This window comes from Heterocephalus glaber, unplaced genomic scaffold, assembly GCF_053883595.1.
Source record: "Heterocephalus glaber isolate CG9 unplaced genomic scaffold, H.glaber_assembly_v1.0 deba00001444, whole genome shotgun sequence".
NCBI lineage: Eukaryota > Metazoa > Chordata > Mammalia > Rodentia > Bathyergidae > Heterocephalus > Heterocephalus glaber.
In genome coordinates this window covers 28,866,732-28,894,470 of record NW_028258297.1, presented here as the reverse complement: position 1 = coordinate 28,894,470, position 27,739 = coordinate 28,866,732, and the positions used below count along the sequence as shown (strand labels likewise).

General features: G+C 54.3%; 2 protein-coding genes across 3 annotated transcripts in view; one reads left to right on the top strand and one right to left on the bottom strand.

Annotated features, from left to right (window-relative positions):
- Positions 1 to 4,000, bottom strand: Rbp5 (retinol binding protein 5). Of its 2 annotated transcripts, none has more exons than XM_004869487.4 (4): positions 3,683 to 4,000; positions 3,313 to 3,491; positions 815 to 916; positions 1 to 412 (listed from the first exon to the last, which is right to left on the bottom strand). In XM_004869487.4, the coding sequence occupies exons 1-4, from the start codon at positions 3,753 to 3,755 to the stop codon at positions 359 to 361; spliced, it is 408 nt and encodes a 135-aa protein (XP_004869544.1). In that variant the 5' UTR covers positions 3,756 to 4,000; the 3' UTR covers positions 1 to 358. The 2 variants fall into 2 exon arrangements, with proteins under 2 accessions (XP_004869544.1, XP_021103701.1); XM_021248042.2 differs by having other exon boundaries at positions 3,313 to 3,539; positions 3,683 to 3,921.
- Positions 4,001 to 4,137: 137 nt separating this feature from the next.
- Clstn3 (calsyntenin 3) overlaps positions 4,138 to 27,739 on the top strand; it is a 61,885-nt gene continuing 38,283 nt past the window's right edge. The window contains exons 1-16 of the mRNA XM_021248021.2: positions 4,138 to 5,463; positions 7,781 to 7,903; positions 8,251 to 8,446; positions 9,598 to 9,806; positions 10,068 to 10,217; positions 10,439 to 10,624; positions 10,982 to 11,269; positions 12,145 to 12,257; positions 15,378 to 15,540; positions 16,097 to 16,153; positions 16,907 to 17,064; positions 17,190 to 17,338; positions 24,023 to 24,249; positions 24,551 to 24,721; positions 25,789 to 25,934; positions 26,112 to 26,247. Of these exons, the coding sequence (XP_021103680.1) occupies positions 5,400 to 5,463; positions 7,781 to 7,903; positions 8,251 to 8,446; positions 9,598 to 9,806; positions 10,068 to 10,217; positions 10,439 to 10,624; positions 10,982 to 11,269; positions 12,145 to 12,257; positions 15,378 to 15,540; positions 16,097 to 16,153; positions 16,907 to 17,064; positions 17,190 to 17,338; positions 24,023 to 24,249; positions 24,551 to 24,721; positions 25,789 to 25,934; positions 26,112 to 26,247 (2,536 nt within the window). The 5' untranslated portion in view covers positions 4,138 to 5,399. The remainder of the gene's footprint in view (positions 5,464 to 7,780; positions 7,904 to 8,250; positions 8,447 to 9,597; positions 9,807 to 10,067; positions 10,218 to 10,438; positions 10,625 to 10,981; positions 11,270 to 12,144; positions 12,258 to 15,377; positions 15,541 to 16,096; positions 16,154 to 16,906; positions 17,065 to 17,189; positions 17,339 to 24,022; positions 24,250 to 24,550; positions 24,722 to 25,788; positions 25,935 to 26,111; positions 26,248 to 27,739) is intronic.

Genomic DNA, 27,739 nt, shown 5'->3' with positions numbered 1-27,739 from the left:
ACTCTTCCAAGTGGCCTCCATTTAAACCTTGAACCCAGTCACAATTTTCCCAAAGACCCACCAGGATAGGTTTGACTAACTGACAAGTGCCCAGAGCCTAGGAAAGTAAGAAGCCAAGGGAATGAGAGGGAAGACGGTTCCATGTCTCTCAGCACCCAGGGGCCAGACCTTGACACGGGGCTGGGCTGGTGCTGGCTGGTGGAGTATGGGAGCAGAGGGGCTGTGACCTGGGCTGCAGGTTCCCGATGAACAAGTGGGGGCTGAGGAGGGGCCGGAGTGGCCGAGGACGCTGACCTGGCACAGTCTGGGCTCCAAGGGGGCACACGGAGGAGGGCCTGGAGGGCCAGCTCCTGCTGGCCTATCTGACCTTCTTGAAGACCTGCTTACACACGGCGTCCTTCGCGGTCAGCTCCTGGGGATGGAGGAGGAGAGAGGAAGAGGGGTCTCCCCAGTTGGAGCCCCTTTCTCAACGACTTTGCCTTTGACCTGTTTACTTCCTCAGGAAGCAGCAGCTAGCGCATTTGATGTATGGGGAATTGCTCCTCAACTCCTCACCCTGAAGAAGGAAGGGCGCTGGGCCAGGAGACTCGAAGTGGCCATCTCTGCCTGTTTTGATTTATGAGCGTCGTCTGACTTGCGGCCAGGGCCTGCTCTGGCCACTTTTCCTCCTCTCCCTGCTCCCTGCTTGGCCCCTTGCTGGGGTGCTGAGGCAGGGCTGGGGTAGTAGGGTGGGCTCCCTAGGGGACTGCACTAGGGGGCGCATCCTGGCTGGGCCCCTCCCAGACAACCCTGCTCCTGTCTCCCCTCCACTTACCAGATGCAACTTATCTCCCTCCATCCAGTGCCTCCAGCCCCGGTTGGGGACCTCACCTTTCTGCACACACACCAGCTGCTCTTCCTCCCAGGTCACTATGGTCTAAAGGGGAGATGAAAGAAGATTGGGGGATGGGGGCCCCAAATATTTCCCAGGTCACTCTGTCTCTTCCGGCCCCTCCGTTCTGGGACAGACACTCTGCTTCAGCAGAACTCCCCTCCTCCACTCCTGAAGGCCTCCAGGGAGCCTTGTCCATGGTGACATTCGGGGAGAGCAGGAGAGGAGCAGGAAAACCAGGGTGACAAAGAATGGAGGCTCTGCCTTCGGATGTCTCCAGCTGATCCAGAGGGTCTTTTGAGGAAGAAGAGAGACTGGTCCCTTTCAGTTTCAAGGACACTGGGAATGAAGGACTGACCCCTCTGGCTTGGGCATTCTGAGCACTGACCTTGATGGAGGCTTCCTGTGGACAGGCCTGCTGAGCTGGGTCTGATGAGGGCAGATCACTGCCCAGAGAGCTAGGATGCCCGGGAGTGTTGGCTGGGAATGGGGAAGGGGGGATGAGCCCAGTCTTCAGGTTGGGAGTTATTACATTGGAGATACATAACCAGAAATGTTGAGCAAGGAAAGAAACAGCATAGAAGAAAGAAGGGCAGACCATTCTGATGGAGCCCAGCCTAGACTGTATGTGGGAACACAGCGAGGGGCTGGTTCCCAGGCCCCATCCTTGTGTGGCCTGTTGGGTGTGTGGGGTTTGTCTGGGAAAGATCATCACTGGAAGGGTGTAAATCAGGGAGAGACAAGGCCTCTTTTAGATCACAGATGGGTCCTGTGGCAGAGCAGAGGAGGGTTAAGACTGGGGACCAACTTTGGACATCCAGTGAGAAATGAAGGCCTTAAGGTGGTGATAGAGTAGGAAGGAACAGATGAGTCATTTAGAAGGGTAACATTTCACTGGGAACAAAATGGATCAAAAATGCAAGCTTACATATATAAAGCATTTCTGGGAGCTTAATTAGAAAAGGAAAAAGAAAGAGATGAATTCAACTTTAATAATATATTTTATTTAACCTAAAATAATAAGGTATTAGAATTTCAGTATGTGATCAATATAAACATTTCTGAGCTGTTTCACATTCTTTTTTTGATACTGTTTAAAAATCAAAGGCCAAGCAAGGTGGCATATCCCTTGCCAATAATCCTAGCACTCTGGGAGGCTGAGGCAGGAGAAACACAAATTTGAGTCTAGCCTGGGCAACTTAGTGAGATCCTGTCTCAAAACAGAAAATCAAAAAAGGATCAGGAATGTAGCTCAGTGTGAAGGCTCTGGGTTTAATCCCCAGTACTGAAAAAAAAATAGAAAAGAAAAGAAAAAGAAAAATCCAGTATCTGTGTTATCCTTATAGTACATTTCCATTTGGATGAGGTATTTGTCACATGTCCAACAGCCTTATATAATTAGTAGCTACTGTATTGGACAGTGCAGAAAGGTTGTGTCCCGAAGACTTCTTAATGTGGGCCTGCGCGTGCGCGCGTGCGCGCGCGCGTTTGTGTGTGTGTGTGTGTGTGTGTGTGCGTGTGCATGTGCCTGTGTATGCTGGGAGCACGGAAGTAAGGAAACAAGAGACATCGCCTATGACTTCTGGTCCGGCTGGTTATTGCCATCAACAAAGACGGTGGTTTAGGGTTGTGCAAGAATATAATGAATCCATGGGCACAGATGGGAGTATTTTGCAGACAGCTAAAAGCATCGCCCTGGAGCTCAGAAGGCTCTGGCTGGAGAAGAAATGTCAAGGGTAGTTTACGGATAGCAGCAGAAAGCTTGGGTCCAGATGGCTCAGCCCAAGAAGGGCGTACAGATGCGACAGAGAGAAGGATAAGGACAGAAAGCTGGGCGAAAACTGCAATTTAAGGAATTATTAAGAAAACTGTTGTCTGTAAAAGGGATCAACAAGGGCTACAGAAGAAGTAGGGGAAATGGAGGAAAGTAGGGTGACAGATGCTAGGTAAAAGCAGCTGGGTGTGGCAGTGTAGGTCTGGAATCCCAGCCCTCTGGAAGACTGAGGCAGGAGGATCACAAGTTTGGGCCCAGCTCGGGCAACATAGCAACTCAACAGGATAAATAAAAAATAAAAAAGAGCTGGAGATGCAGCGCAGTGTGAAGCCCTGGGTTCGGTCCCCAGTAGTGGAAAGAGGGACAGTGGTGGCTCACAGTGTCAGCCGCTGGAAGGCCAGCAATGTCTGCTGATTGGCCTGGGGCAGGTGGTCTGATTTTTTTGTCCTTTCGGCTGATGATAAGGGGGGGGCAAGGGGGCGGGGAAAAGTAGGAAGGAGTAGGGGAGGAAGGAGGAGGGGGAACCAGGAGCCGATTACCAGAGACTGGTACCCGGTGCCGGGGGGGCCCTGCTCGGTGCTCGCCTCCCCTGCCTGTGGCTGGGAGAGTCCCTTTGCTTCAGCCTTGTTGTTTGGAGGTGACCCTGCCCCACACTCCAGGAAAGTACCTGGCATTTCCGTCCATCCACGACCCTCAGGTCCTCCTCGAACTCGACTCCCACCTCGAATTCCATGACATAGTTACGGAAGGGGCTGAGGGTCCTCACCACCATGTGGTCACCTTGGTGCTCGATTTCCTTGTCGGGCTTCAGCAGCAGCACTATTTTCCGCAGGACCACGTTGATGTCTGTGGGGGCTGAGTCTTAGGTGGGCCAAGTGTGCGCTCCTGCCAGTGCTGTGAGGTGTGAGCGGCGCCTAAGGCAGGGCTGGAAATGGATCCCACCAGGCCCTCCCCAGTCCATCCCCAGGTGCCCTGCCCAGTGGGACCCAGAGGTGGGAAGGGAGAGGGAAGAAGTGGGAGGAAGAGGGGGGCATTACTTAGGGCCTGCAGGTAGTCCTCCAGGTTCATCTGCGAGACAAAGCGGTAGTAGCCCGTGAGGTTGGGAGGCATGTTGGGTGGCCAAGATGGAGCCCAAGATCTCAGGGGAACGCAGGGGACAGCTGAGAGAGGGAGAGGGTGCTGTGTGGTAAGGTTGCTGGCCAGGGCTTTTGTAGGCTGGGGCCCTGCTGCAATAAGAGTCCCTCCCTCCCTCCCTGGGAAGGGTTTGGGACTTAGCAAAGCCCAGCCTGATCTCCGCTTTTCCTGGGGAAGGAACCCAGAGAGGGACGGGGCTGTGAATCATCTAATGTGTACCTTTCCCAAGGTCTGTTTTGGCCCCCGCCTCACTTCTGGAGGGCTGGGATTCCGGGGCTGGGGGGCGGGGCGCAGAATCCGCCCGGGCTGTGGCCGCCCACTGTGTGGGGTGGGGCTGAATCCCAGGGGGTGCTAGACTCTGCGTGGAGTCAGGGATCCAGTGAGGGGTGCGGGACGCGGTGGGGACAGCCAGCTGGCCGGGAGTCACCAAGAAGACAGCCCTGGAGCCCCGTCCCGAGTTTCTTCAGCTGCCTGGCTGAGCTGGGTCCCTGCACTGTCGCGCTAGGTTCGGTCCTTCGAGGCCCTTGAGCGGGAGGCAGACAGGGTTCCCTCTCCTGAGCCGCCCTTGCACACACAGCCCGTGCTTAGCAGGTGTGCAAAGGCACGAACGTGAGTGTGCCCTCTCCCCACCTGCCCACCTCTCTCCCAAACCCAAACGTGTCTGGGCCCCGAAGCCACTGGGCTGCCTCATGGCAGTTTAAGGGAAAGCTGGGACCAGGGAGGTAGGAGAAGCGGCCGGATATCCAGCCTGTGGTCGCCCGACAGGGACAGGGGCAGTGGCAGGGGCCGGGGCAGGGCTGTGTGCCCGGGGATGGCAGGGCCGGGCACTGCTCTCCCCGCGCCCGCATACCCTCCCGGGGCTTCCTTCGCCGCCTGGGCTGGGAACTGAAGAGCCAGGGTTTCTCTGTTCGCTGAGGGTTTTGCTTCCAGCCCCCGAAGGCGCGCACGGGGACTTGCCGACGGAGCGGGCCGGGAAGAGGGCACCGCAGAGCTGGGGCGGGCAGAGCTGGGGTGGCTGTGGCGAACGGCGCCCCTCGGGCCACCCGCAGGTCTCCCCGACGCCCCCCTCGCCTACCCCCACCTACCCCCGCCTTCTAGCGTCCCCCTCGCCCATCATCCCTCTGCCTCCCGCCCCTCTGTGGCTTCCCAGCTTCCTCCCCGGCCCCCGCAGTTCCTCTGCTCCCCCAAATTGCAGTCCGGGGTGGGGGGGGTGGGGGAAGAGCCCTAACACGTTGTCCCGCCCCTGCTCTCCGGTCCCATTGGCTCCCTCCCCTGCAGCACCTGGAGCCCGCAGTCACCCGATTGGCCAGCGGCCCCATCAATCCTGGCCTGCCTGTGCTGACGTCATCCTGCAGTAGCGGGGATGGGGTGGGAGTGAGGGAGAGAGAGAGGACGCGGGGCTCCGAGGGATCGAGAGGCAGCCGCGGCCGGTGCCCTCTCAGCGCCACACTGGGGTCCTCCCTGGCCTGCCCTATGAGGTAGTAAGGGCAGCAGGCCCTTTCTGTCACTGCCCGCTGCCCCTCCTCCTTGGGGAGCCCTGCACCTCCCCGAGGTGGAATCCGAAGGCTCGAGGCTCCCAGGGGACGGCGGATCCTGGCCTGGCCCTGCCCCCCACGCACCATGACCCTGCTGCTGCTGCCCCTGATGCTGGCCTCGCTGTTCCCACCCAGCTGCGGCAACAAAGGTGAGTGAGGGGGTGGCGGGCTGACAGGTGTGGGGAGCGCCAGGTGGGGTGGGCGGGGGGGGGGCGCCGGCTGTGACACCTGACAGGTGGCCCTTCCTCTTCACCGTCTTCTCGCTGCTTTCCCAGGCCTGCTTCCTTCCTAGCTGCCTCACTTCCCAGGGCCCCGTCCTCCCTGGCTCATCTTTCTACCCATGTGCTTCCCTTGCTGGTCGCCTGGCTCCGTTGGGTCCGTTCCCCCCGGGTCTCCCCGCCTTGTCTGCAGTTTCCCTGGGGTCTCAGAAGGACTCGCCCCGATGGGTCCCACCGCCCCTCCTGGGTCCCCGCATTCGAGGGACCGTCTGCTGCTCTCCCTTCCATCCTGGGGAGAAACTGCAATTCGGAGCACGTAGGTTCTGCGTGGTCCTCTGCATCCCTACCCTTCTCCTGTGCCGGCTGGGCTGTGGGTGGCAGAGCCGCCCTCTCCGGCCGGCGTCAGCGGACATCTGCGCTGGGAGAGGCCGGCAGAGGGACCGAGGGAGGGTGGTGGAGGGAGACGGGCAGGGAAAGGGAAGGCGAGGCAGGCAGAAGGGGGCGTGTGGGGTGCTGGTGAGTGGGGAGGGGGAGAGGAGGCGTGGGAGAGGGCAAGAAGGAGACAGAAAGGTACAGGTGGAGGCAGAGAGAGATGGATGCAGAAGCAGGAAGAGAGGTGAGAAGAGGGGCAAGGAGCCAAAGAGGCAGGGAGCCTGGGATGAGTGACCGGGAAGCACACGGGAGACAGCGAGATGAGACGCGGGCCGAGAGAGGGGAGCAGGGAGCTTAGGAGGCTCAGGAGCAGGAGGGCAGCGGGGCTGGAAGGGGGGCTATGGGAAAGCACCCAGCTCTGGCCCTGCCTGTCACAGCCCTGTGTCTGCTCTCTCTGTCTGGCCTGGCCTGTGGTGGGAGCTCCTGGCCCAGGACCTCAGCCTGGCTCCTGAGCCTCCTGCCACTTCCTGCGTGGCCTCCTGTGCACCACCTTGCAGCTTCCTCCCGGCTGTTAGGGTAGGGGCTGTGGTGGTCGGCAAGAGAGGGTCAGGGGCAGGCATGCAGCTGGCAGGGAGCGTGCTGGGCTGTGGCTGGAGGAGAATGGCAATCGGGATTCCTCGCCCGCCCTCTGTGGGATACTGGGGCTGAGGTCTGGTGACTCAGTTTCCCCCGATGATGCCCGCCGTGTCCAGCTGATGGGCTGTCGCGAATAGGCTTTGTCTGTGTGTGGGCAAGATGGGCTCAGAGAGTGCCCGCAGGGGAGGAGAGGGGAGGGGAGGGAGCCCGATGACCACCTCCCTTCCCTGCAGCCTCACAGCTGGGGGCTGTGGGCCCTGGGGACCAGACTGAGTGGCCGGAGGTGGGGAGATGGGGTGCGACTAGTTACACCTCTGCCTGCCTTGGCTGCTGGTTGAAGGGAAGAGCGGTGGTGTGGGCCAGAACTGGGGTGAAGTCATGGGTCTGTGTCACGGTGGGGTCCGGGGCACTTGGCGTTGGGAAGTCTTGTGGGAAACAGCGACAGCTGGTTGTGACTGCTCCAGGCGTGGGAGCGGGAGCGGGGAAGGCCCGGCTGTGCTTCTGGGCCAGGTCCGTAATCCTTCAGGGCGAGGTGCTGCTGGGTCCAGTCCTGTGGCGCTGCCCCTTGCTGCCCCTCCCTCTGTCCTCTCTCCTCTTCCTCTGCTCTAGGAGAAGTGCGGAGTGGGGGGGTGGCGGAGAGGAGAAATGGTCAGGATCTCAGGAAACTTCTAAATCTTTACTCCGCCCTTCATCTATCCCTTTCCTTGCCAGGGTCCTTGGGGGTCACCACTGCTCCCCAAGTGCCCAGTCTCCATCCCCCAGCAGGTAAAGTCCCTAAAGACTCTTCACCCAAGCCGGTGTGGCGCTGCACACCTGTAAGCCCAGTGTTCTGGGAGGCTGAGGCGGGAGCATCATGAGCTTGTGTCCAACCCGGGCAACTGTGTGATTTAGTGAGACCTTGTCTGAAAATAAAAATAGAAAGGGCTAGCTGGGAATGTAGCTCAGTGAGGAGGGCCTGGGGGTCAGGAGATCCTTCCTCCCTAACCGTGGTTCCCAGGGGAGACTGTCCCTTTCATGGAGGGCCGGCAGGGCAGTTGCTGTGGAAACCGTTCTATAGTAGGATAAGGTGCTGACCCCCCTCAGACCTCGGGCTCCTTCTGTAGCTGATTTCTTGTCCTCAGTCCTCTGCTCCTGCAAGGTGCTCCAGCAGGGAGTGAGGTGCTTGTGTCCACAAGGGTTGTCTTGGGCGTGGGGGTCCTGCTCATGGGCGCTTCCTCTCTTCCCCCTGGGGCGGGGCCAGCTAACAAGCACAAGCCGTGGATCGAGGCTGAGTACCAGGGCATTGTCATGGAGAACGACAACACGGTCCTGCTGAACCCGCCGCTCTTTGCCTTGGACAAGGATGCCCCCCTGCGCTATGCAGGTAATTGGGGCTGGGGGTGGCAAAGCAGGTAGGACGGAGCAAAGGGGTCTGGAGAGCAGGAGCAGGGAGGAAGTAGGGGAGACCTGGGACAGCAGTGTCGGCTCAAGGAGGGGCGCGAAGGAGCTGGACTTGGACCTGGCCAGGCAGAGGTTGAATGTGTTCCGATTTTGCATTTTTCGAGGCCCTGTGGCTCCAGGCGGCTGCTGCTCAGGGAAGCCGGGTCAAGTGATTGGAGTTGTGCATCTGATCCCTGACGCTTTGGTGCCTGCAAGAGAGGAGATGGGGGGCGGGGTGGGGGGGGCACCTCCCTCCCACACCTCCCTTCTCCCCTCCTTCCCCTCCTCCAGGGGAGATCTGTGGCTTCCGGCTCCACGGGTCTGGGGTGCCCTTCGAGGCTGTGATCCTGGACAAGGCGACTGGAGAGGGGCTGATCCGGGCCAAGGAGCCGGTGGACTGCGAGGCCCAGAAGGAGCACAGCTTCACCATCCAGGCCTACGACTGCGGCGAGGGCCCAGATGGGGTCAACACCAAGAAGTCCCACAAGTGAGGAGCCTGGCCCTGCCTTACCGGGCTGCTCCCTCACCCTGCCACACTCTGTCCCTGCCTCACCGACTCCACCCGTGCTGCTGCTGAGAGGGCCTGAGGCCTTCAGTCAGGTTGACCAGCAGGCTGTAGGGTTCAGTGCGGCCTCATTCTGGCTTTGCCTTCACAACCGTGGACAACCTCTGTCCTTTCTGGGTCCGCTCTTTTTTGTCTGTGGAATGGAAAGGTTGCTGGAGAGATCAACGGAGGGTTCTGTTTTGAGGGTAGAACCCAGGGCCTCAGGCGTACTGAGCAAGCAGCACCGCAGCCCTCAGGGGGATGGTTTGTGTAAAAAAAGCTTGCCCCATGGGGAAGGGCTCGATATGTGGGGGTCATGGTGAGGAGGAGGAGGAGGACAAGGAGGAGCAGGTTAAGTGCACCCAGCACACGTCCAGGTCCCTTTGAACTGCCTGAGCAGGGTATTTGCAGAGCACATCAGGCATGTGATTCATAACACATGCACAGTTGCAGCGAGGGCTTCTGGGCACTCAGGCACTAGTGATACTGCGTTCCCTGTGACTCAGTTGCCGTTTTAGAGATAGAACCTCTGCCTCTGGGCCCTGGGAGCCTGGATCGAGGCCAGCTGGGGAGAGCTCAGCAGGAAGGGTCTCAGCCCAGCTCTGCTTGCCCCAGGAGGTACGTGAGTGGGGAGAGGCCAGGCCGAGGTGGCCCCTGCTTACGAGATCTGCTCAGACTTGCCACAGTGGAGAGAGGGCTCCACATTGGTGCTGCCTCCCTCTTGGGCCTGGTTCCGATTGGGCTTTCACGCTGCGTCTCCTGTCGTTATCCCCCTGGGCCTGGCCCGCTGGGTTTCATGGTACCCTTTATCTCGCCCCTAACCCTAACCTGTGCCGCAGTATTCAGTCAGATCCGGTGCCCCGGGGGCATGTCCCTTTCCCCTTAGGACAGCTCCCGTCTTTGGGCCCCTCCTTATGTTGCCTGGCCTCTGGCCTGACTTTGGCTCAGCCTAGTGCCCTGTGCCGGCAATGGGCCAGCTCAGGGGTGATTGGCTCCCTCCTGCTCTGGCTCCCCATCCAGATTCCAGCTCCTGCTCTTCCCGGGTCAGAGGTGCCTAATGCTTCCTTGTCCGTCCTCCTGCTCTGGTCACGCAGGGCGACTGTGCATGTGCGGGTCAACGACGTGAACGAGTTTGCCCCAGTGTTTGTGGAGCGGCTATACCGCGCTGCTGTGACTGAGGGGAAGCTCTACGATCGCATCCTGCGGGTGGAAGCCATCGATGGCGACTGCTCCCCCCAGTACAGCCAGATCTGCTATTACGAGATCCTCACTCCCAACACCCCTTTCCTCATTGACAACGACGGTGAGTCTACTCCTGGCCCCTGCTGCCCAGCCCTGTGCATCCACATTCTGCAGGACTCTGCTCTAATCTTTTCCTGCCTCTCAGACCCTCACGTCACCCTCCTCTCTGGATGTGCAGCCTTTTCCTCCCAGATACCTTCCTCCTGCTTCCTGCTGCTGAATCCACCCACTGCCCAACTAGGTCCCGTGTAACACCCCCTTTGCCTCCTGGGCTTTCTCTGGTGCCCCTGACCCTGTCCATCCTGCCCTGCTCCCACCCCAGGGAACATTGAGAACACAGAGAAACTGCAGTACAGTGGCGAGAAGCTCTACAAGTTCACGGTGACAGCTTACGACTGTGGGAAGAAGCGGGCGGCAGATGATGCCGAGGTGCAGATCCAGGTGAAGCCCACCTGTAAGCCTAGCTGGCAAGGTGAGGAGCCCCGCCCGGTGAAGCTCATGAATCCTTTCCCCTTGGCTTCCCTCTCTGTTCTTTGTGACTGGCACGGGATATGCTGAAGGTTGGGGTATGTGTGGGTAAGCTTTTAGCCTAGTGTTGTGGACCGGAAGTGGCCCCAGGAGGAGGAGGAGGAGGATGGATAGCAGAGGCTGGTCACCTTCTCTCTCTACTGCCCTCTCTGTCTCCCCACGCAGGCTGGAACAAAAGGATCGAATATGCCCCCGGCGCCGGGAGCTTGGCTTTGTTCCCTGGTATCCGCCTGGAGACTTGCGATGAGCCGCTCTGGAACATTCAGGCCACCATAGAGCTGCAGACCAGCCACGTGGCCAAGGGCTGTGACCGAGATAACTATTCAGAGCGGGCCCTGCGGAAGCTCTGCGGTGTGTGTGCCCCTCCTCCAGCACCATCCTCACCTCTTTCCCAGAAATCTGCCTTTGTCTCTGCTGGCTTTTGGCGGGGTTGTGACCCAGAGGGTGGGTAGATATATGCTTGGCGAAGTTGCACGATTGTTGCTTGAGTCACCAAATACATGAGGGGACAGCGGTAGGAAGAGCTGAAGAGGTGGCTAACGGTTCACTGTGAGGAGATTCAGGGGAGCGTTGCATCCCCTCTTGTCTCTGAAAGGCCACAAGAGGGCGAGAGCAGCTGTAGGAAATCTTGCCCCTCAGTCCCTGCCTCCTTCCAGTTCCTCCCCTGCTGCATCTCGGGCTGACACTGTGTCCCTGGGGCTCCCACAGGTGCGTCCCCTGGGGAGGTGGACCTGCTGCCCATGCCAGGCCCCAATGCCAACTGGACAGCGGGACTCTCGGTGCACTACAGCCAGGACAGCAGCCTCATCTACTGGTTCAATGGCACCCAGGCGGTGCAGGTGCCCCCGGGAGGCACAGCTGGGCTGGGCACTGGACCCCAGGACAGCCTCAGCGACCACTTTACCCTGTCCTTCTGGATGAAGCACGGTGCGACTCCCAACAAGAAGGAAGGCAAGAAGGAAGAGGAAACCATCGTGTGTAACACAGTCCAGAACGGTGAGCCTTCCTCAGGGCGCTAGTCTGCAAGGGGGGCTTTTCTGTCTTGCATCTGTCACTGCCCAGTGGACAACTCACTTCCCCGCTCTTCGTTTGTGAATTGTCGGTAGAACTTCCTTCCTTCCTTCCTTCCTTTTAGAGAGAAAATCTTGTTAAGTTGCTCAGGCTGGCCAGGAACTTGCCACCTTTTGCCTCAGCCTCCCAAATAGCTGGGATTACAAGCCTGCACCACCACACCTGGCTCGGTGCTAGTTCTGACACTCCCAGACCTTCTGTGATTTATCCCCAATGTAACATGTGGAAATCCTGCTTTTAGTACAGTAGGATTTCTCTCCATCATTCTCATTCTCATTGGCAGCTACCTGGTCAGTCCCCCTGCATCCCACCAGGCAGTGGGCTGCCCCATCTTTGCTCCTCTGAAAGCTCCTCCATTGGATTGAGACATCACCAGCCCATCCTCCTCCTCTAAAGGCTAATTGCTCCTCCACCAAGTACCCGTCTTCCCTCAACTGCAGTGACACATCCCTCCAGGGAGGGCTCAGCCTTGACCTGCTCTTTTATTTCCAGCCACTTCTCTGACCTCATTTCTCTTGACCTAAAAGGGTTGTCACCCGTGATGTACATATGAACCAGAGGACTGGGCAGCACTGCGTGGAGCAAGGTGGCCAGCCAGAGCCCAAGGAGCCCTAGTTGTCACTTGGACTAGAGTGTGAGAAAGAGACAGAGAGAGATGGGGAGTGGGGGAAGGGCACAAGAGAAGAAAGAAATGAAAACACAAGAGAGAGATGCAGAGAATCCCTGCTCCTAACCCACTAGCTCCCTACTGAGCTTGCCTCGGGCCTGTGCCTGACCCTGTCCCTGTCCTGTCCCCTCAGAGGATGGCTTCTCTCACTACTCACTGACTGTCCATGGCTGCAGAATTGCCTTCCTCTACTGGCCTCTGCTCGAGAGCGCCCGGCCCGTCAAGTTCCTCTGGAAGCTGGAGCAGGTGAGTGGCTTTGGGCCCAGGGGGCCGGCAGGTGTGAGCAGCTCCGGCACAAGGGTGTTCGGTGTGTCCTGGGCCGCCTCATGCCCTCTTTCGCCTCCACTCTCAGCCCTGACCACTGAGCTCCAGGCTCTCTCTTTCTCTTCTTCCAAGGCGTGGGCCCGCAGGGAGCCCTCTGGGATTAAATGGACGTGGGCAGGGAGTTCCTGCCAACACCAAGCCCATCTGCCACCTCCTGTGTTCTGTTTAATCCCCTTCTTATCTAGAATCCTAACTGTCAGTGTCCCTGACTCTTAGAGTTGTAACCAAGAAACAAGCAAGGCTGAGGTGCCCGGATGGGGTTGAAGGCTGCCAGGGAGCTCGCTGCCCATGAAATCTTGGTTAATATGTCTAAGCGTGAATTTGATAACCCAGGGCTGCTGTAGGGTTAGATGAGATAGTAGAACTTCATAGACTGAAAAGCACTTTACACAGTAAGTCCTTGACTTATGAATGAGTATGGTTCCCAGAGAATGTTCGTAAGTCAGATTTAAGTCCGACTACACCTTTGACACAAATATACAATGTAAAGCATAAGATATCTGCACACTCACACACACACACACACACACACACACTGTAAATAAACTATTTTTACTGGCAAACACATGAGCTACTTCCACAATTTGTTCACATCTGTGTGTGGAATGTTTGTAATGCGAGGTTTGTTCGTATCTGTGACAGTTCGCAATGCGAACATTGTAAGTCAGGACTTACCGTACATATTTTTGTCTATAATTATAAAGGATAAATAAAAATAGACAAGAAATTTAAATCCTTTCTTGAGCTAACAGTGACAGCCTCTTTTTTTTTTTTTTTTTTTTTTGGTGGTGGTACTGGGGATTGAACCCAGTGCTTCTGGACTTAACTACATCCCTAGACACTTAATTTTTAGACAGGGTCTCACTAAGTCACTAAATTATCCAGGCTGGGCTTAAACTTGTGACCCTGCTGCCTCAACCTCCCAGACTGCTGGGATTATGTTTGTGCCGCCATACCTGGCTACCCAGCCTCTTCTTCATTCATTTTTCAAGCTCACAAGGACCCGTGAGGACTCATTTCAGCTTTCATCTTCTAATTTCCTTTCAAGTCCTGGTAGTGGTTGAGTAAGCAAATGAAAAACGAAAACCAAAGGAAAGGACTAGAAGAGAAGGAGAAAATATGGACTTAGAAAATCCCAAAGTGGACAGGTGAGGGCGGTCCCTGACCCTCTGTTGTCTGTGGCCCTCTTGTAAGGAAAGGAGAGCCTGCCACTTCCTCCCACGTGGCTAAGACTGTTCACGTTGCCCTTTCAGTGTTTCCTTAACTTACTTTCAGTTTTTTAAAAAGAAAATGTAATAAATGCCAGTTAAGTTCCTGTCATTCTGTTAGGTTCTGATCATACAAAGGAGTATTAGATAGAACGAAATCTTTGCTTTCAGTGAGCTTACATTTTAGGGGAGATAATTGTGTGTGTGCGTGTGTGCATGTGTGAGCGTGTGTGTGTGTGTGTGTTTGTGTGCATGCTGGGGAATCAAAAGGCCCTGTGCATGCTGGGCAAGTACTGTGCCACTGAGCTACATTACTAACCCTTAAAGGAACCATATTTAAAAAAATGAAATCGGGGTGAGGGTGTAGCTCAGGGTCCAACATGAGCTTGGGCTGCCAAGGCCCTGGAATCCACTCCCAGCACCAAATGACCAACCCAAAACTAACAGACAAAGTGGGAGTGAGCAAACAAACGACAAGTCAGCCACGAGGAAGATAAGGAGAGAGGAACTCATGTTAGATCGGATGTCCAGGCAAGACCTGACCGAGGTGAAATCTCAGCTTCATCCTGGAAGATAAGTAAGTACCAGCTGACCATGCGAAGAGTGAGAAGAGTCCCTGGCAGTGGGAACAGCAGGCACAAAGGCCTGAGGCAGGGAAGAAGGCCAGCGAGAAGGCTAGTGTACACTGGATTAAGCGGAAAGGCGGGAGATGGAGTGCAGAGCTGGGTGGTGGCTGCGCACACGCACACGGTGGACTTTGTCAGCTACAGCTAGCGTTGGAGAGACGAGAAGCCTTTTTCTTTGAAGGGTTTAAAGCAGGGGTGTGATCTGATCAGATTTGGATTTTGCCAGGATCCCATGGAAGATGGGAGTGGCAGTAAACAGACAAGACTTGTAGGAGCGCTCAGGAAAGGGCCAGGGCCTTGGTGCCGGGCCATGGAGCTGGAGAGACCCACAGCCCACAGCTTCGAGTGCCCCTGGGACCCCGGATGACAGCACCTGCCAGTGGGCTGGACGTGGGGGTGAGGAAAACGGAACCCATGTGGTCTCCCAGGCCAGCTGCTCGAATATCTGGATGGACGGTGCCATTCTTCATACTCTGGGGCAAACTGGGGGATAAGGGAGGGGCACGGACTGCCACCTCGATGCCAGCGAGATGTCTCAGGGAAAGCCCAGCATTCAAGGGTGAGTTCCGGGCTGGAGCAGGAGAGCTTGGAATTATCGGCATAAATATGGAAACTGAGGAAAAGTGAAGAGAGGAAGGGTAGAGGGCCTAGGCCTGAGCCTAGAGGAAAGTTGCTGAAGCCAATTCTCCTGTTCCATCCACCTTGGCCGACCCCAGGACAGTCTACCAAGGGAAGGAATGTTTGTGTCAGTGGTTCCTGTTGAGTAGAAACTGCCCCAGCGATTCCAGTGCCAGACATATGTCCACAAATATTTTTGGAAAAATTCGTTCACAACATCGTTTAAGGCTTATAGTGCTTTTGTTTTTTGAGATGGGGCCTTGCTGTGTTGCCCAGGCTGGCCTCGAGCTGCTGCGCTCCAGTGATCCCTCTCTGCCTCAGCCTTCCATGTAGCTGGGATCATGGGCTTGTGCACCACTGCACCCAACTCTGTGTTTACAGTTTTGAAAGTTTACCGGGCTAGTGGAATTTTCCGTACTAGGTTGGTTGCCTGGTAGATTTTGGGCAAGAAAATCAAGATTCTTTGATCTGGGCTTGGTAGAGCTGGAATATGCAGGGCTGTCTGGTCTCCTAGGAGATGGGGCTGTGTGAGGTTAGTTCTCTGCACAGGAAGTAACTGAGACTTTCTTGTCCTCATGCTGCTCCCCAAGGTCTGTGATGACGAGTGGCATCACTATGCTCTGAATCTGGAGTTCCCCACGGTCACACTCTACGCTGATGGCATCTCCTTCGACCCTGCCCTCATCCATGACAACGGCCTCATCCACCCACCCCGGAGGGAGCCCGTCCTCATGATAGGGGCCTGCTGGACTGGTTGGTTCCCCTCCTTTCAGCGAGGACTTAGAGTTTTTCGGGTGTCGAGGGGAGGGAGCCTGCTGAGGAGCAAGGCAGCCTTTTCCCACCCCCGCTCATCCCTGCAGTGGGGTGGTCACTCTGAACCGTGTTCACCGAGGGACACCATGGCCTCCGTGTCCCCGGCCATCTCCTCTGACTTGAGGAATTCCCTGTTCAGGTGTCCAGAGTGTAACTTCCTGTAACTTCAGGGACAGTGATGCTGATTTCCCAGCGCACACCTGCAGGGGCCCTGCGACCCTTTAGAGTGTCATCAGCCTTCCCCCTTCTAGCCATTTCTTTCGTATTTTCCCCCTGGAGTGCACGCGTGTGCCTAGCTGGCCAGGCTCTTGTGTTCCCCCTGCAACATATTTGAGGGAGTATCTGTAACAGAAGCCTGGGAAGTTGGGGCACAACCAAAGTGGGGTTGGGACTCAGCTGAGCGGCTGCAAGTCCTAGTGGGCATGAGGGCTTCTTGTTTTTCTCGTCCATCTGTCCCCACCACCCTGAGATCACTGCCACTTTTTTTGGTCCCCAGAGGAGAAGAACAAAGAGAAGGAAAAGGGAGGAGACAACAGTACAGACACCACCCGAGGTACTTTGTGTGCAAACCCCCAGACCCCAGAGTTCTCGTCCTGATTTTCTGCTCTGTGCTCTTTCCCACCCCAAGTCTCACTGGGCCTCTGTAGTTCCTACTTCACGGGCCACCAGGGGGCAGAGCCTTGCAGAATTTCAGCCAGGCAGGGTCTGCCTGGAGCAGCAAGGCTGGGTACTGGGTGAACACAGAATGCAGGAAAGGGCCCCTCCTGCTGGCTTTTCAGGTAGAAAGGAGGCGGCATGAGGCAGACATGCAGGAGGGGGAGAGCTTCTGTCCGCGAAGCTTACACACATCCGTCCTGGTGTCCTTGCATGTCACCGTCGGAACACTCCTTCAGCCTCCTCCTTTCCTTTGAGCTTCTCCTCCCCTCTCCTCTTGTTTCTTTCTTCTCTCTCCTTCTGTCGTGTCTGTTTTTCATTTTTCTTTCTCCCTGGCTTTACCCTCTCTTCTGCACCTCCCTTTTCTCTTGCAGTGCTGGGCTGGGACCCAGGCCTTGCACACTAGGTGAGCCCTCTGGCCCTGAGCTGCAGCCCCAGCCCGTCTGGTCCCACTGCTCCCATCTCCGGCCTGTCTCTTATCCTCACTGCTCTCTCACATCTAATCTCTTTCCTTTCTTTCTTTTCCCTTCCAAGTTTCTCCTTATTTATAGCCTGCTCATCCTCTTTCCCCCTTTCTTAGGCCCCCTCCCATCCCCTCCTCCTCTCTTTTTCCTCTTCTCACCGCTGGCCTACCCCTGTGTTTCTGCCCTAGGAGACCCCTTGCCGATCCACCACTACTTCCATGGCTACCTGGCTGGTTTCAGCGTGCGCTCAGGTCGCCTGGAGAGCCGCGAGGTCATCGAGTGCCTCTATGCATGCCGGGAGGGGCTGGACTATAGGGATTTCGAGAGCCTGGGCAAAGGCATGAAGGTAGAGACCACTCCCACCCTCTCCTTCCCAGCATGGCCCCTGCCCCTGCCCACCCCACCTCTCCACCTGCCTCCTTCCGCCCACCTCCTGTCCCGCTCTCAGCTGTGTCTGTGTCTGGGGCCCAGGTCCACGTGAACCCCTCACAGTCCCTGCTCACCCTGGAGGGGGATGATGTGGAGACCTTCAACCACGCCCTGCAGCATGTGGCTTACATGAACAGTCTGCGCTTTGCTACGCCCGGCGTCAGGCCCCTGCGCCTCACCACTGCCGTCAAGTGAGTGCTGGGTGGCCAGGGCAGTCGGAGCAGGCCAGGTCTTGCTGGGTGGCCTAAGATGTCACCTGGAGCGGGCCTCCCCCTCTGAGCTCCCAGAGAGGGCAGTTGGCTGCCCAAGGTCATGTGGGAATGTTGGGAGCAGAGCCTGGCTAGACTCGGGTTTCCCAAGGAGCAGTTCATATCTTGGGGCTTTGGGGGTCCCTTTGCTGACGGGTCAAGTGGGACAGAGCTGACTGGGGGCTGGGGGGCCTGACGTTCATCTGACTCAACTCAAATTGGCTGGATGACCTTGAGCAGAGAACAAACTTTGGTTTGCTTTGCCTGTTTTAATCTGCTTCACTAAGACTTTCCAGGCCAATGTAAGGAGCCAAGTGTAGGGGTTGGCAACCTATGGTCCCAGGCTTGCTGTCTGTTTGGTAAACACAGTTTTATTGGAACATAGTGTGGCCCAGGGGTTTGGAGCAGAGGCTGTATATGGACCAAAAGATGAGATTATGTACTGACTGGTCCTTTGCAGGAGAAGCTGGCTTACCTCTGAATTCTAAGTGAATGATTTTGGATCCTTTCAAAGAAAAATTCTACATTGTTTCAAAGTTTAGGCATACATTAGGTACTTAAAAATACAGATTGAGAGACAATGAGAGCATAAGTAGTAAAGGACACAGGACCTGTTACTAGCTTTTTAAATAAACTTGGCAAATGAGGGATAATAATAGAGTCTGAAGGAATCATTATGAGAACTAAATGTTAGAATCCAGATCAAATGCCTAGCAGAGTCTAAAGCTTGACTACTCTTGTATGAAGGCATTTTCACACCTCATCATGGTGCATGGGCCTGTTTTTGGAGATACTGCCATTTGGTGGGTGCAGTACATGATCTGGAAGCCAGGATTCCTGCATTCTTCCTACTCTGCCCCAGTTTCTCCAGCTATCTGAAGATAAACATCTGTGACTCCAGTGGGCCTGACTGTCAGGCCTCACATTCAGTTAGGGCTGTGGAAGGCAGAGGCAGTGGCTTTTGGGAGTTGGGCCACTGGTCTGTGGTGTGTGGTTTTGGCATGGAGCCAAAGGTCATGGAAATTGAGGCCGCAGGCGCAGGTCAGAGCTAAGTGGGCACTCACCGCGCTCTTGTCAGAACTCCAGTGTTAAAGGGTTACCGCCCAGTTGTGGAGGGCTCAGTCCCTCAGAGACCAGGGACTCAGCTCTTTCCCTTCAGTGTCCTCAGGAGGCACGGCAGAAGGGCAGGCTCTGATTTTGCCCAGAGGTGGAGCTCAGCAGGAGGAATCCCCACGTGGAGGAGCTGACCTTCTCTGTTAGTGGCTCCACTGAATTCCTCATGCCTCTTTCGGGCTTGGATGGAGGCCCATCCAAGGGTGCGGAACCCGCTCTTGGTCCTTTAGAAGGAGGAAAGGGCCTTGGCATTTTCTTAAGAGGTTAAGAAAGACAGCTCTGGTTTTTCCAAGTCTAAGCCTCCCTCATGGTTGGTGTCATCTTAGAACTTCCCTGGGAGTGTGGGGAAAAATATAGAGGTGTGTGTGTGTGTGTGTGTGTGTGTGTGTGTGTGTGAGAGAGAGAGAGAGAGAGAGAGAGACCGAGCACCACCTCTCAAATGCGTATCTTTGCCTTTGTCCATGTGGCTTCCTTAGCTTCCAGTTGTTGGCACTTGGATTTCTGTCCATTTAAAGCCAGATTTATGCAACTATTTGGTCCATGCTTAAATAAATGCAAGTTTTCTAAGAGTTAAAAATTAAAAAAAAAATTCAAATCTGTTTCTTAGAAAACTTGTCTACTCCTGACATTACCCCCTGAACGATGGAAACAACATCTTTTTCTCTAGCTTTGTCTTCTTTCCATAGCTCTTGAGTCTATAGGTGCTTCCTGCAGCCTCTGTCTAGAAGTTCTGCCAGCACCTCAACCCAGGTGAGCTAATTCTGAAATAATCAACTTTATAAATAACCAGTGCCCAAAGTAGGTACTTGCAATAATTCCCCCCACCCCCCACCCCACCCCTCTTCTTTTGCAGTACTGGGGCTTGAACTCAGGGCCTTCACATTGACCTCTATTCCCAGCCCTTTGAAAATGTTATTTTGAGGCAGGTTCTCCCTAAGTTGCCCAGTCTGGTCTTGGGCTTGCAATCCTCCTGCCATAATGTTGGGATTCCAGGTGTGCACCACCCAGCTTGGGCCCAACTTCTCTAACCTTTTTTTTTTTGGTACCAGGGATCGAACTCAGGTCCTTAAGCTTGCACAGCAAGTGGTGAAACCACTGAGCTAAATCCCTGGTCCTCAACTTCTCTTTCTAATGGCTTCTCTAACCTTGCATCATCCGGGCTTGAAACTCCTGAGGCATCCTTGGCTCCTCCCTCTTTATCCCCCATGCCCCATCAGTTCCCAGGACACCTAATCCGCTTTTGTGCGGGTGTCTGGAAACTGTTCTGTCTTTTTCCATTTTCAAGACCTCAAACCTGGCCTCTTGTCCCGCTTCCCAACTACTCGATGTAGTTTTAGTTCACTCTCCACCCTGTGGTGATCTTAAATCAGACTTTTTGTGAGCATACTCCTTTATAAATAAGACATCATGGACTTTCTGTCCATGGTATAAAACTAAAAATTAGACTCTTTTGTGGTACTGAAGATTGAAACCAGGGCCTTCACACTGAGCTATATCTCCAGCCTTTTTGTAAATTTTTATTTTAAGAGAGGGTCTTGCTAAGTCCTTAATTTTCTCAGGCTAGGCTTGAACTTGCCATCCTCCTGCCTCGGCCTCCCAGAGTGCTGGGATTCCAGGTGTGCAGCACCATGCCCAGTTCACAGATTGAACTCTCATCACATTCAGAGCTCTCAGCCATGTGTGCCTGCCTGCCTCCCTCCCTCCTTTCCTGCTCCTCCTCCCTCCCACCTTCTCTGTGTGTGTGTATTTGTGTGTGTGTGTGTGTGTGTGTGTGTGTGTGTTGCTGAGGATGGAACCCAGGGCCTTCACACGTGGGACAGGCACAGCACCACTGACCTACATGCCCAGCACGCTTGCCTCCCTTTCCTGTTTCACACTCCTCTGTTCCCTTTACTGTCCTCCTCACCACCCATTCTCCCTCCTGCCCAGGAGGGCAGTGCCTTCCCCTCCTTTGAGGGGCCTAGTCTGTGTGGCTCAGGAACTCAGCAAGTCATGGTCGTTGGAAACTCCAGGGCCCTGCGGCCATCGCATCTGCTGCTTGAGCAGCCAAGCCGGGCACGCTCAGTAGCATTAATAATTCCAGCTCTCTCTGTGAAATCATTTCAGTCAGTGGCAGTGTGTGCACCTGAGTCCCTACTCTCGCGTGAATCTTCTTGTTCAAGGCAGATGTATCAGTTCCTTCTGCGCTGCTATGACAGGATACTGAGCCTGGATGATTTATCTAGCCAGGGACTCCTTGCTGTGTCATCCCCTGGCGGAACAGCAGAAAGGAGGGTGCGGAAGAAGGGAGGGAGAGAGAGAGAGAGAATGGGAGAGAGAGGCAAGAAGAGAGAGTGAGAGAGCGAGAGCGAGCACTACAGTCCTTCCATAGTTAATATTTAACCCATGCACTCCTGTGAGTGGAGTTTTCATGACCTAGACACCTCTCATTAGGCCCTACCTCTCAACACCACTCCATCGGGGGTTAAGTTGCCTACAAATGAACCTTTTTGGAGAGGGGCCTTTAAACCATAGCATTCTGCCCCGGGGCCCCCACAATTTATCATCTTCTCACATGCAAAATACGCTCATTCTGGCCTAGTGACCCCAAAGTCTTGTTTTGTTCCAGCACAGCCCAATGTCCAGAGTCCAGAGTCTCACCTAAATCAGATACGGGTGAGACTCAAGGCAGGATTCATCCTGGGGCAAATTCCCCTCCACCTGTGAGCCTGTGAAATTAAAGTTACCCATTTCCAAAAAATCATGATGGGACAAGCATGGGATAGACATTCCTGTTCCACAAGGGAGCAACAAGGAAAAAAAGAAAGGGGTAACTGGTCTCAGGCAGTGCAGAGGCTACCAGGGCAGCAGCATTAAATCCTGAGACTCCAGAGTAGTCCTCTGAGTAGCCCCACGGGACACTTGTTGGACGCACCATGGTGGGGTTCAGCCCCCAAGGTATGGGCAGCCCCACTCCCATGGCTGGGCTGGGCTCAGGCCCTGTAGCGCCGTCAGTTCTCCCAGCCAGTGCTGCATGCTGGTAGGTCTGTACAGTTCTGGGGTCTCTGTGGTGACTCTGCCCTCGGAGACTTCCAACTCGCCGTTCTGCTCAGTGTTGCCCCAGTAGGAAGCATGATGGTGGCTTTCCCTAGTGACAAGTCTCTGCTTGAGTCCACAGGCTGTCCGGATATCCTTTGGTACCGAGTGGAGGAAGCCATGCCCCCGTAGCTCTTGCATCCTGAGCTCATGATGAGGCAGTAGCACGTGGTGCCACCAGGGCTTCCTCCCTGTCCCCTTTGGAGCAGTGGTCCAGACTGCATTTGAGATGATGGAGTCGTGGCCGAAGGGCACTGCTCCAGAATGTGGGGGACAGGACCTGAGGGGCACAGGGTTGTGGGTGACAATTTCTCGTAGGTATCCTGGGCTTTTCTGAAGGTCTCCGAAATGGCTTCAGGGCCATTCTCCCCGTGTCTTGATGAAAAGCACCTTGCTTCCTTCTGTCCGTGCAAATCCCTTCGTCAGAGGGTTGCCTGGCCATACTCTGGTGCACATTTTCTGTTTTCACTTGGTCATGCTGGGAATTCTTCAAGCCCCTAAAGGTCTGTTTTCCTTTTAGTGATAAATTCCACCTTTAAATCATTTCTTTCCTTTTTCATTTTACTGTATGTGGCTAAAAGTAGCCACACATCTTCGATATTTTGTTTAGCATTTTTCTTTCACCAGGTGATCTAGTTCATTGCTCTTAAATTTTGCCTTCCACAAAACTATCAAGCATGGACCATAATTTAGCCAATTTTTTCCCCAAGGATAGTCTTTATGAATATCCAATAAGATTGTCCTTTTTCTTTTGATAGTCCTCATTTTTTAACAAGACTTTATCAGAATATGAGCTGCTGAAGTGAGCACAAAAGAGATTTTATCAGAATGGCTGTTGCTGCCTGCAGTTCTACAATGTTCTGATGATGACTTCGTAGGTAATTTCTAAGTTCCATGCGTTCCCTACAGTTCTTCTCTTCTGAGCCCTGTCTGTTGGGGCAGCACAAGCTTCTCCCAGCATTCTCTTCAAGCTTCTCCTAGCATTCCCTTCAAAGCTGTTCTAGCCCATATCCACTGCCCAGGTCCACAGCTGCTTCCATGTTTTTAGGTACTTCTTTGAAAGCGATTTCCTGTCCCGGGCAGCTTGGTGCTGCTGGAATTCCTGGGACTAGGCCACTTATAGAGCCTGGCATCTGATGAGGGCTGCCTTGGTATTATCATTTCATGGTGGAAACAGAGGGAGAGAGAGATCAAACTTGAAGCTTCAGTCCTTTTGTAATCAGCATTAATCCACTCATGAGCCTTGCTATTAGGTCTTACCTCCCGACACTGTTCATTGGGGTTTACATTTCCAGCACATAGTTTTTGGGGGATACATTCAAACCAAAGCAGGAAATTTCTTTTCTTTTCTTTTTTTGGTATCGGGGATCGAACTCAGGACCTTCTGCTTGCGAGGCAGGCGGCAGAACCACTGAGCTAAATCCCCAGCCCAGGAAATTTCTTTATAAATACATTTCCCTGGTGCCGACCCAGGCTCCAAATGGTAGCTGTGGTTTAGTGAAAAGGTCAGTGGACTTGGAATAAGAAGAATGGATTTAAGTCTTGCCATTGACAATATTTCTTGTGTGTGCCTCATACTTGATCTAAGAGCTTTGGTTTCTTATCCCTATTCTACAGCACAGGAACAGGTGATAATAAAATGATGTGGGCAAAGTGGTTCACAAACCAGCAAGTGCTATGAGATGGTTGGTGTCAGTGCTGCTGGCAGAGCGGGGCTGGAGTTCTCCCCGAAGCTTGGGTCCTGGGCGGTGCCCTGTTGGTTGGCTCAGAGTGGCGGAGTCCTCTAGGACTGATGCCCAGGTCAGTCAGGCCGCGGGGTGGTGGGTCTAAGTCCAAGGTCACTTATCTTCACCAGTGGTCAGCTTCTCTGATATTGGAGGGAATGGAAGACACACTGAGAAAGATGGCGCCCTTTGATAGATCCCTCCTTATATTTTGGGGGCAACATCTGCCAGACCGTATACTGAAACTGTGTATTTTTTTTAACCTCCTGGATAAAGAACTATGTGTAGTGCTGGGGATTTTAGCTTAGTGGTTCTGGCGCCTGCCTCACAAGTGGAAAGACCCAAGTTCAATCCCCGGTACCAAAAACAGAACAAAACAAAACAAAACAACAACAACATCAACAAAGAACTATGTGTATATATACACATATTTGTCAGTTCAATTTCTTTTTTTATCCAGATAGAGTTTGATAGATGTTCTGTAATCTTGGGGTACAGCATTGATGATGCAATCCCCCACAGGTTGGGGCTGTCTTACCTTTTGTCCCCAACCCCCTCCAACTTTGCTATGGGGTTGGGGTGCAGATGTACTATTCCCCTCCCCTGGACAGGGGGTGCTGTGCTGTAGAGGTGGAGGCCGCAGTGATGAACAGAACCTAGATTTTAAGGGAGAGAGTGCTGGGGTCACGTGTGGTCTGTCTCCCCTCTCTTGTAGGTGTTTCAGCGAAGAGTCCTGTGTGTCCATCCCCGAAGTGGAGGGCTATGTGGTGGTTCTTCAGCCTGATGCTCCCCAGATCCTGCTAAGCGGCACTGCCCATTTTGCCCGCCCTGCTGTGGACTTTGAGGGACCCGAAGGTGTCCCTCTGTTCCCTGATCTTCAGATCACTTGCTCCATTTCTCACCAAGTGGAGGCCAAAAAGGATGAAAGTTGGCAGGGGACAGGTGAGGATGGCCCCAGGAAGTGACATCCACGGCGGGGCCCAATGTCTGCAAGCAGAACGAGGGAGCGGATGGGGGCTGCAGACGAGTACTTCGTGTGTTTTTGCACGATGTCATCTTAACCTTAGGAGGCCTGTGGGTGTAAGGAGACTGTGCATAATGGTTTGATGAAAATGATGCTGACTTCCTTTATGGAAAGCCCCTAGCAGGGGCAGAAAAGTGGCCATGAACTGATGGTGATGGCCGGGTATCAGAACCTCAGTGGGCCCAGCTCTGACCTGGACTCCGATTCTCTCCCACCCAGTGACGGACACACGCATGTCAGATGAGATTGTGCACAACCTTGATGGTTGTGAAGTTTCTCTGGTGGGAGACGACCTGGACCCCGAGAAGGAAAGCCTGCTCCTGGACATGACATCCGTGCAGCAGCGAGGGCTGGAGCTCACCAACACATCTGCCTACCTCACCATCGCTGGTCAGTGGGGTCAGGAGCTGTGTTTCATGTGGCTGTGCCCCTCACCTGAGGAAGCGCCTGGGTCCTTCCAGGCCCAGGGGGTGGCCAAGTGCCACCTGTACCTTCCCAGTTGGAAGATCCTTTGGCTTCCATATTGCAGCTGGGGAAGTATGCCAGGTGCTGTAGGGTCCACATGTTCCTCTCTTCTCTCTCCTCTCCATGGCTGGACTCACATCTGCCCCTGGCTTCGGTTCTGTTTCCCTCCAGGCCTCTGTTATCCTCCCCTCTTTGAGCTCAGGCTTCCTGATGAGCTTTTGGGTCCTCCAGCTGTTTGGTATTATCAGTCACCTTCCCTGGCCTCCAGCTCACTCGACTCCAGCGTACACTGTAGCTTTTTTTTTTCCTGGTACTGGGGATCAAACTCAGGACCTTGCACTTGCAAGGTAGGCACAGTGCCACTGAGCTAAATCCCCAGCCCTGGCTTTTTTTTTTAATTAACTTTATTCGTACATTTTAGGTATACATTATGATCACATTCATCATTGGGAATTTGTACCTGTACCTGATATACCTTGGGTGGAGGAGTGGAAGGGAGGGAAGGGGAGTGGAAAGAACACACACTGCAGCTTTGAGTCGAGTGATCATCTATTAATGAATGCTGGGGAGTGGTGAGCTGCTGGTTTCCAGAATACTCTGCAGGGCCCAAAGGGTGGAAGAAGGGAGAAGAGGCCTTTGACCACCCCCTCCTGTTTCCATCCCCTTCCGAGCCTCAGGGAGGCTGTGTGTTCTCCCTCTGATTCTCTCCTGCCTGTCACCTCCCTTCTGTTGTGCTTTCTCCTTTCCTCCCCAGAAGCCACAGAGCTGGCCCAGAAGGGCAGAGCAGGAAGTGGGGCCTTGCTCACTCGCCCCAGCACACTGGAGTGGAGTGGAGGGCGCGGCAGCATTCTGCCTCGGGAGCCCAGAGCACACCCTGTAGGGATGGTGCTGAGCCTTCTGTGGCTTTGCCTGCGGGTGTCTGGTGGGAGTGGAGTGAGAGAGCTGCCCAGGCTGCCTTCGCTGGCCCCTGCACATGCGTCCATGTTCCCTAGGTGTGGAGAGCATCACCGTGTATGAGGAGATCCTGAGGCAGGCTCATTATCAGCTGCGACATGGAGCCGCCCTCTATGCCAGGAAGTTCCGGCTGTCCTGCTCAGAAATGAACGGCCGCTATTCCAGCAATGAATTCATTGTGGAGGTACCCAGAGCTCCTTCCACCATAGCTCATGTCTGTGGCTGGTGGGCAGGGACACTGCAGCCTGGGGGACTCCTGGCCTGGCCCCGGGTAGAGGAGGAGGTGCGGGTTGGCAGTTAGGAGGTGGCACTGGGCCCTGGAGGTGAGGAGCGTGTGCCATGGAGCCCTTCCTCTGCCCAGGTCAACGTGTTGCACAGTGTGAACCGGGTGGCACATCCCAGTCACGTGCTCAGCTCCCAGCAGTTCCTGCACCGAGGTCACCAGCCCCCTCCCGAGATGGCTGGGCACAGCCTGGCCAGCTCCCACCGGAACTCCAGTACGTAAGCTGAGGCAGACTGGGCAGGGAGGGCTGGGCACAGGGAGCCTCCCCTTCAGCCTGGGACGGGAGGTTCAGTGTAGAGCAGTGGATTCTATTCCCCTGGCACCTGCTTAGTGGGCAGCTTTGGACTTGTCCCTTCCTCAGTCATTGACCTGGGCACTGGCATCAGTCATTGTGGGGTGTCTGTGTCTTTACGATTCCTGCTAACCCCGGCCATATAAAATTAGCTGTAGACCTAGAGATCTGTATGAAGCTCTCAGACATCTATGAAGCACCCACAGGGTACTAGCACTGATTAAAATGGTGTTTGGGACATAAAAGAATTATTGATACTGTCCTTCCTTCAAGGAGAGAGTTGCTATAATTATATGCGTCTACAAAATTGTCAGAATATTTCTAAGACAAAATGTGCAAAGGTTTACCTCCAGATGGGGAGCTGCCTTCAAAACAGTCTTGTTCCCTGACCATGGTCCTTTACCAGTGGGACAATTTTGTTTTCAATGTAAGAGTTGCTTAATTGTAGAAATAACCAGACAACACAAGTGTGAAAAATGAGAAAGAACAATGAGCCAGGCTTCTACCACAGAGGAGACCACTCTTGATACAGTATATTATGTTCCAGTCTGTTTTCTATGCATTTTTCTTCTCTCTATGAAGTTGCAAACTATTCAGTAAGCTGATATTTACATTTATTTTATCAAGCAAGTCTTTCCGTACATTACTAAACACTGACAGATGATGCTGACAGTGCTGAAAGTGACTTTTGGAATTCTGTTTTAAAGTTGTTTTCAAAACCAAGTTACAAGATAAATTTATTTGTGTCACTTTTTCGGGACCCACCTTGCCTTGGGCCCTGTTTGATATTATCCGACTTAATCATCTGCTTTTGTCAGAGCTGGCTCTGGAAGGCATTGTAATTTTGTAAACATTGAAGCCACTTTTCGACTGGTCACTTTGGAAGCATGTCAGACAGCAGTGCAGGGGGCTTTTAGGCAACTCCCTACGGAGCCCGGGAGTGCTTGCTTGGGGGAAATTGTCACTGACCGCTGCCAGGCAGGCAACACTCATTCCAGGGCCGGTAAAGGTAAGAATAGGTTGTCAAACACAAGGAGCTTTCACACTGTGCCCATCACTGTGTTTACACATAGAACTCATCGAGCCATTGCAAACAACAAATGAGATAGGTGTCAGAGTGATTCCATTTAAGTGCAAGGATATAGAGGCACAGAGAATGCAAAGATAGGGCCAGCATTAGGATCCAGACAGTGTGATTCCAAAAGCCTGTGCCCTAACATGGCCCTCAGCCCTGGCATAACCAAAGCTGGGTGTGGTGGTGCACAGCTGTAACCTCAGCACTGTAGGAGGCTGAGGCAGGAGGATCACAAGTTTGAGCCCAGCCTGGGCAACTTAGCAACTCAGCAATACTCTGTCACAAAATATAAAGTAAAAATGGGCTGCGGAGGTAGCCTAGTGAGAAGGCCCTGAGTTT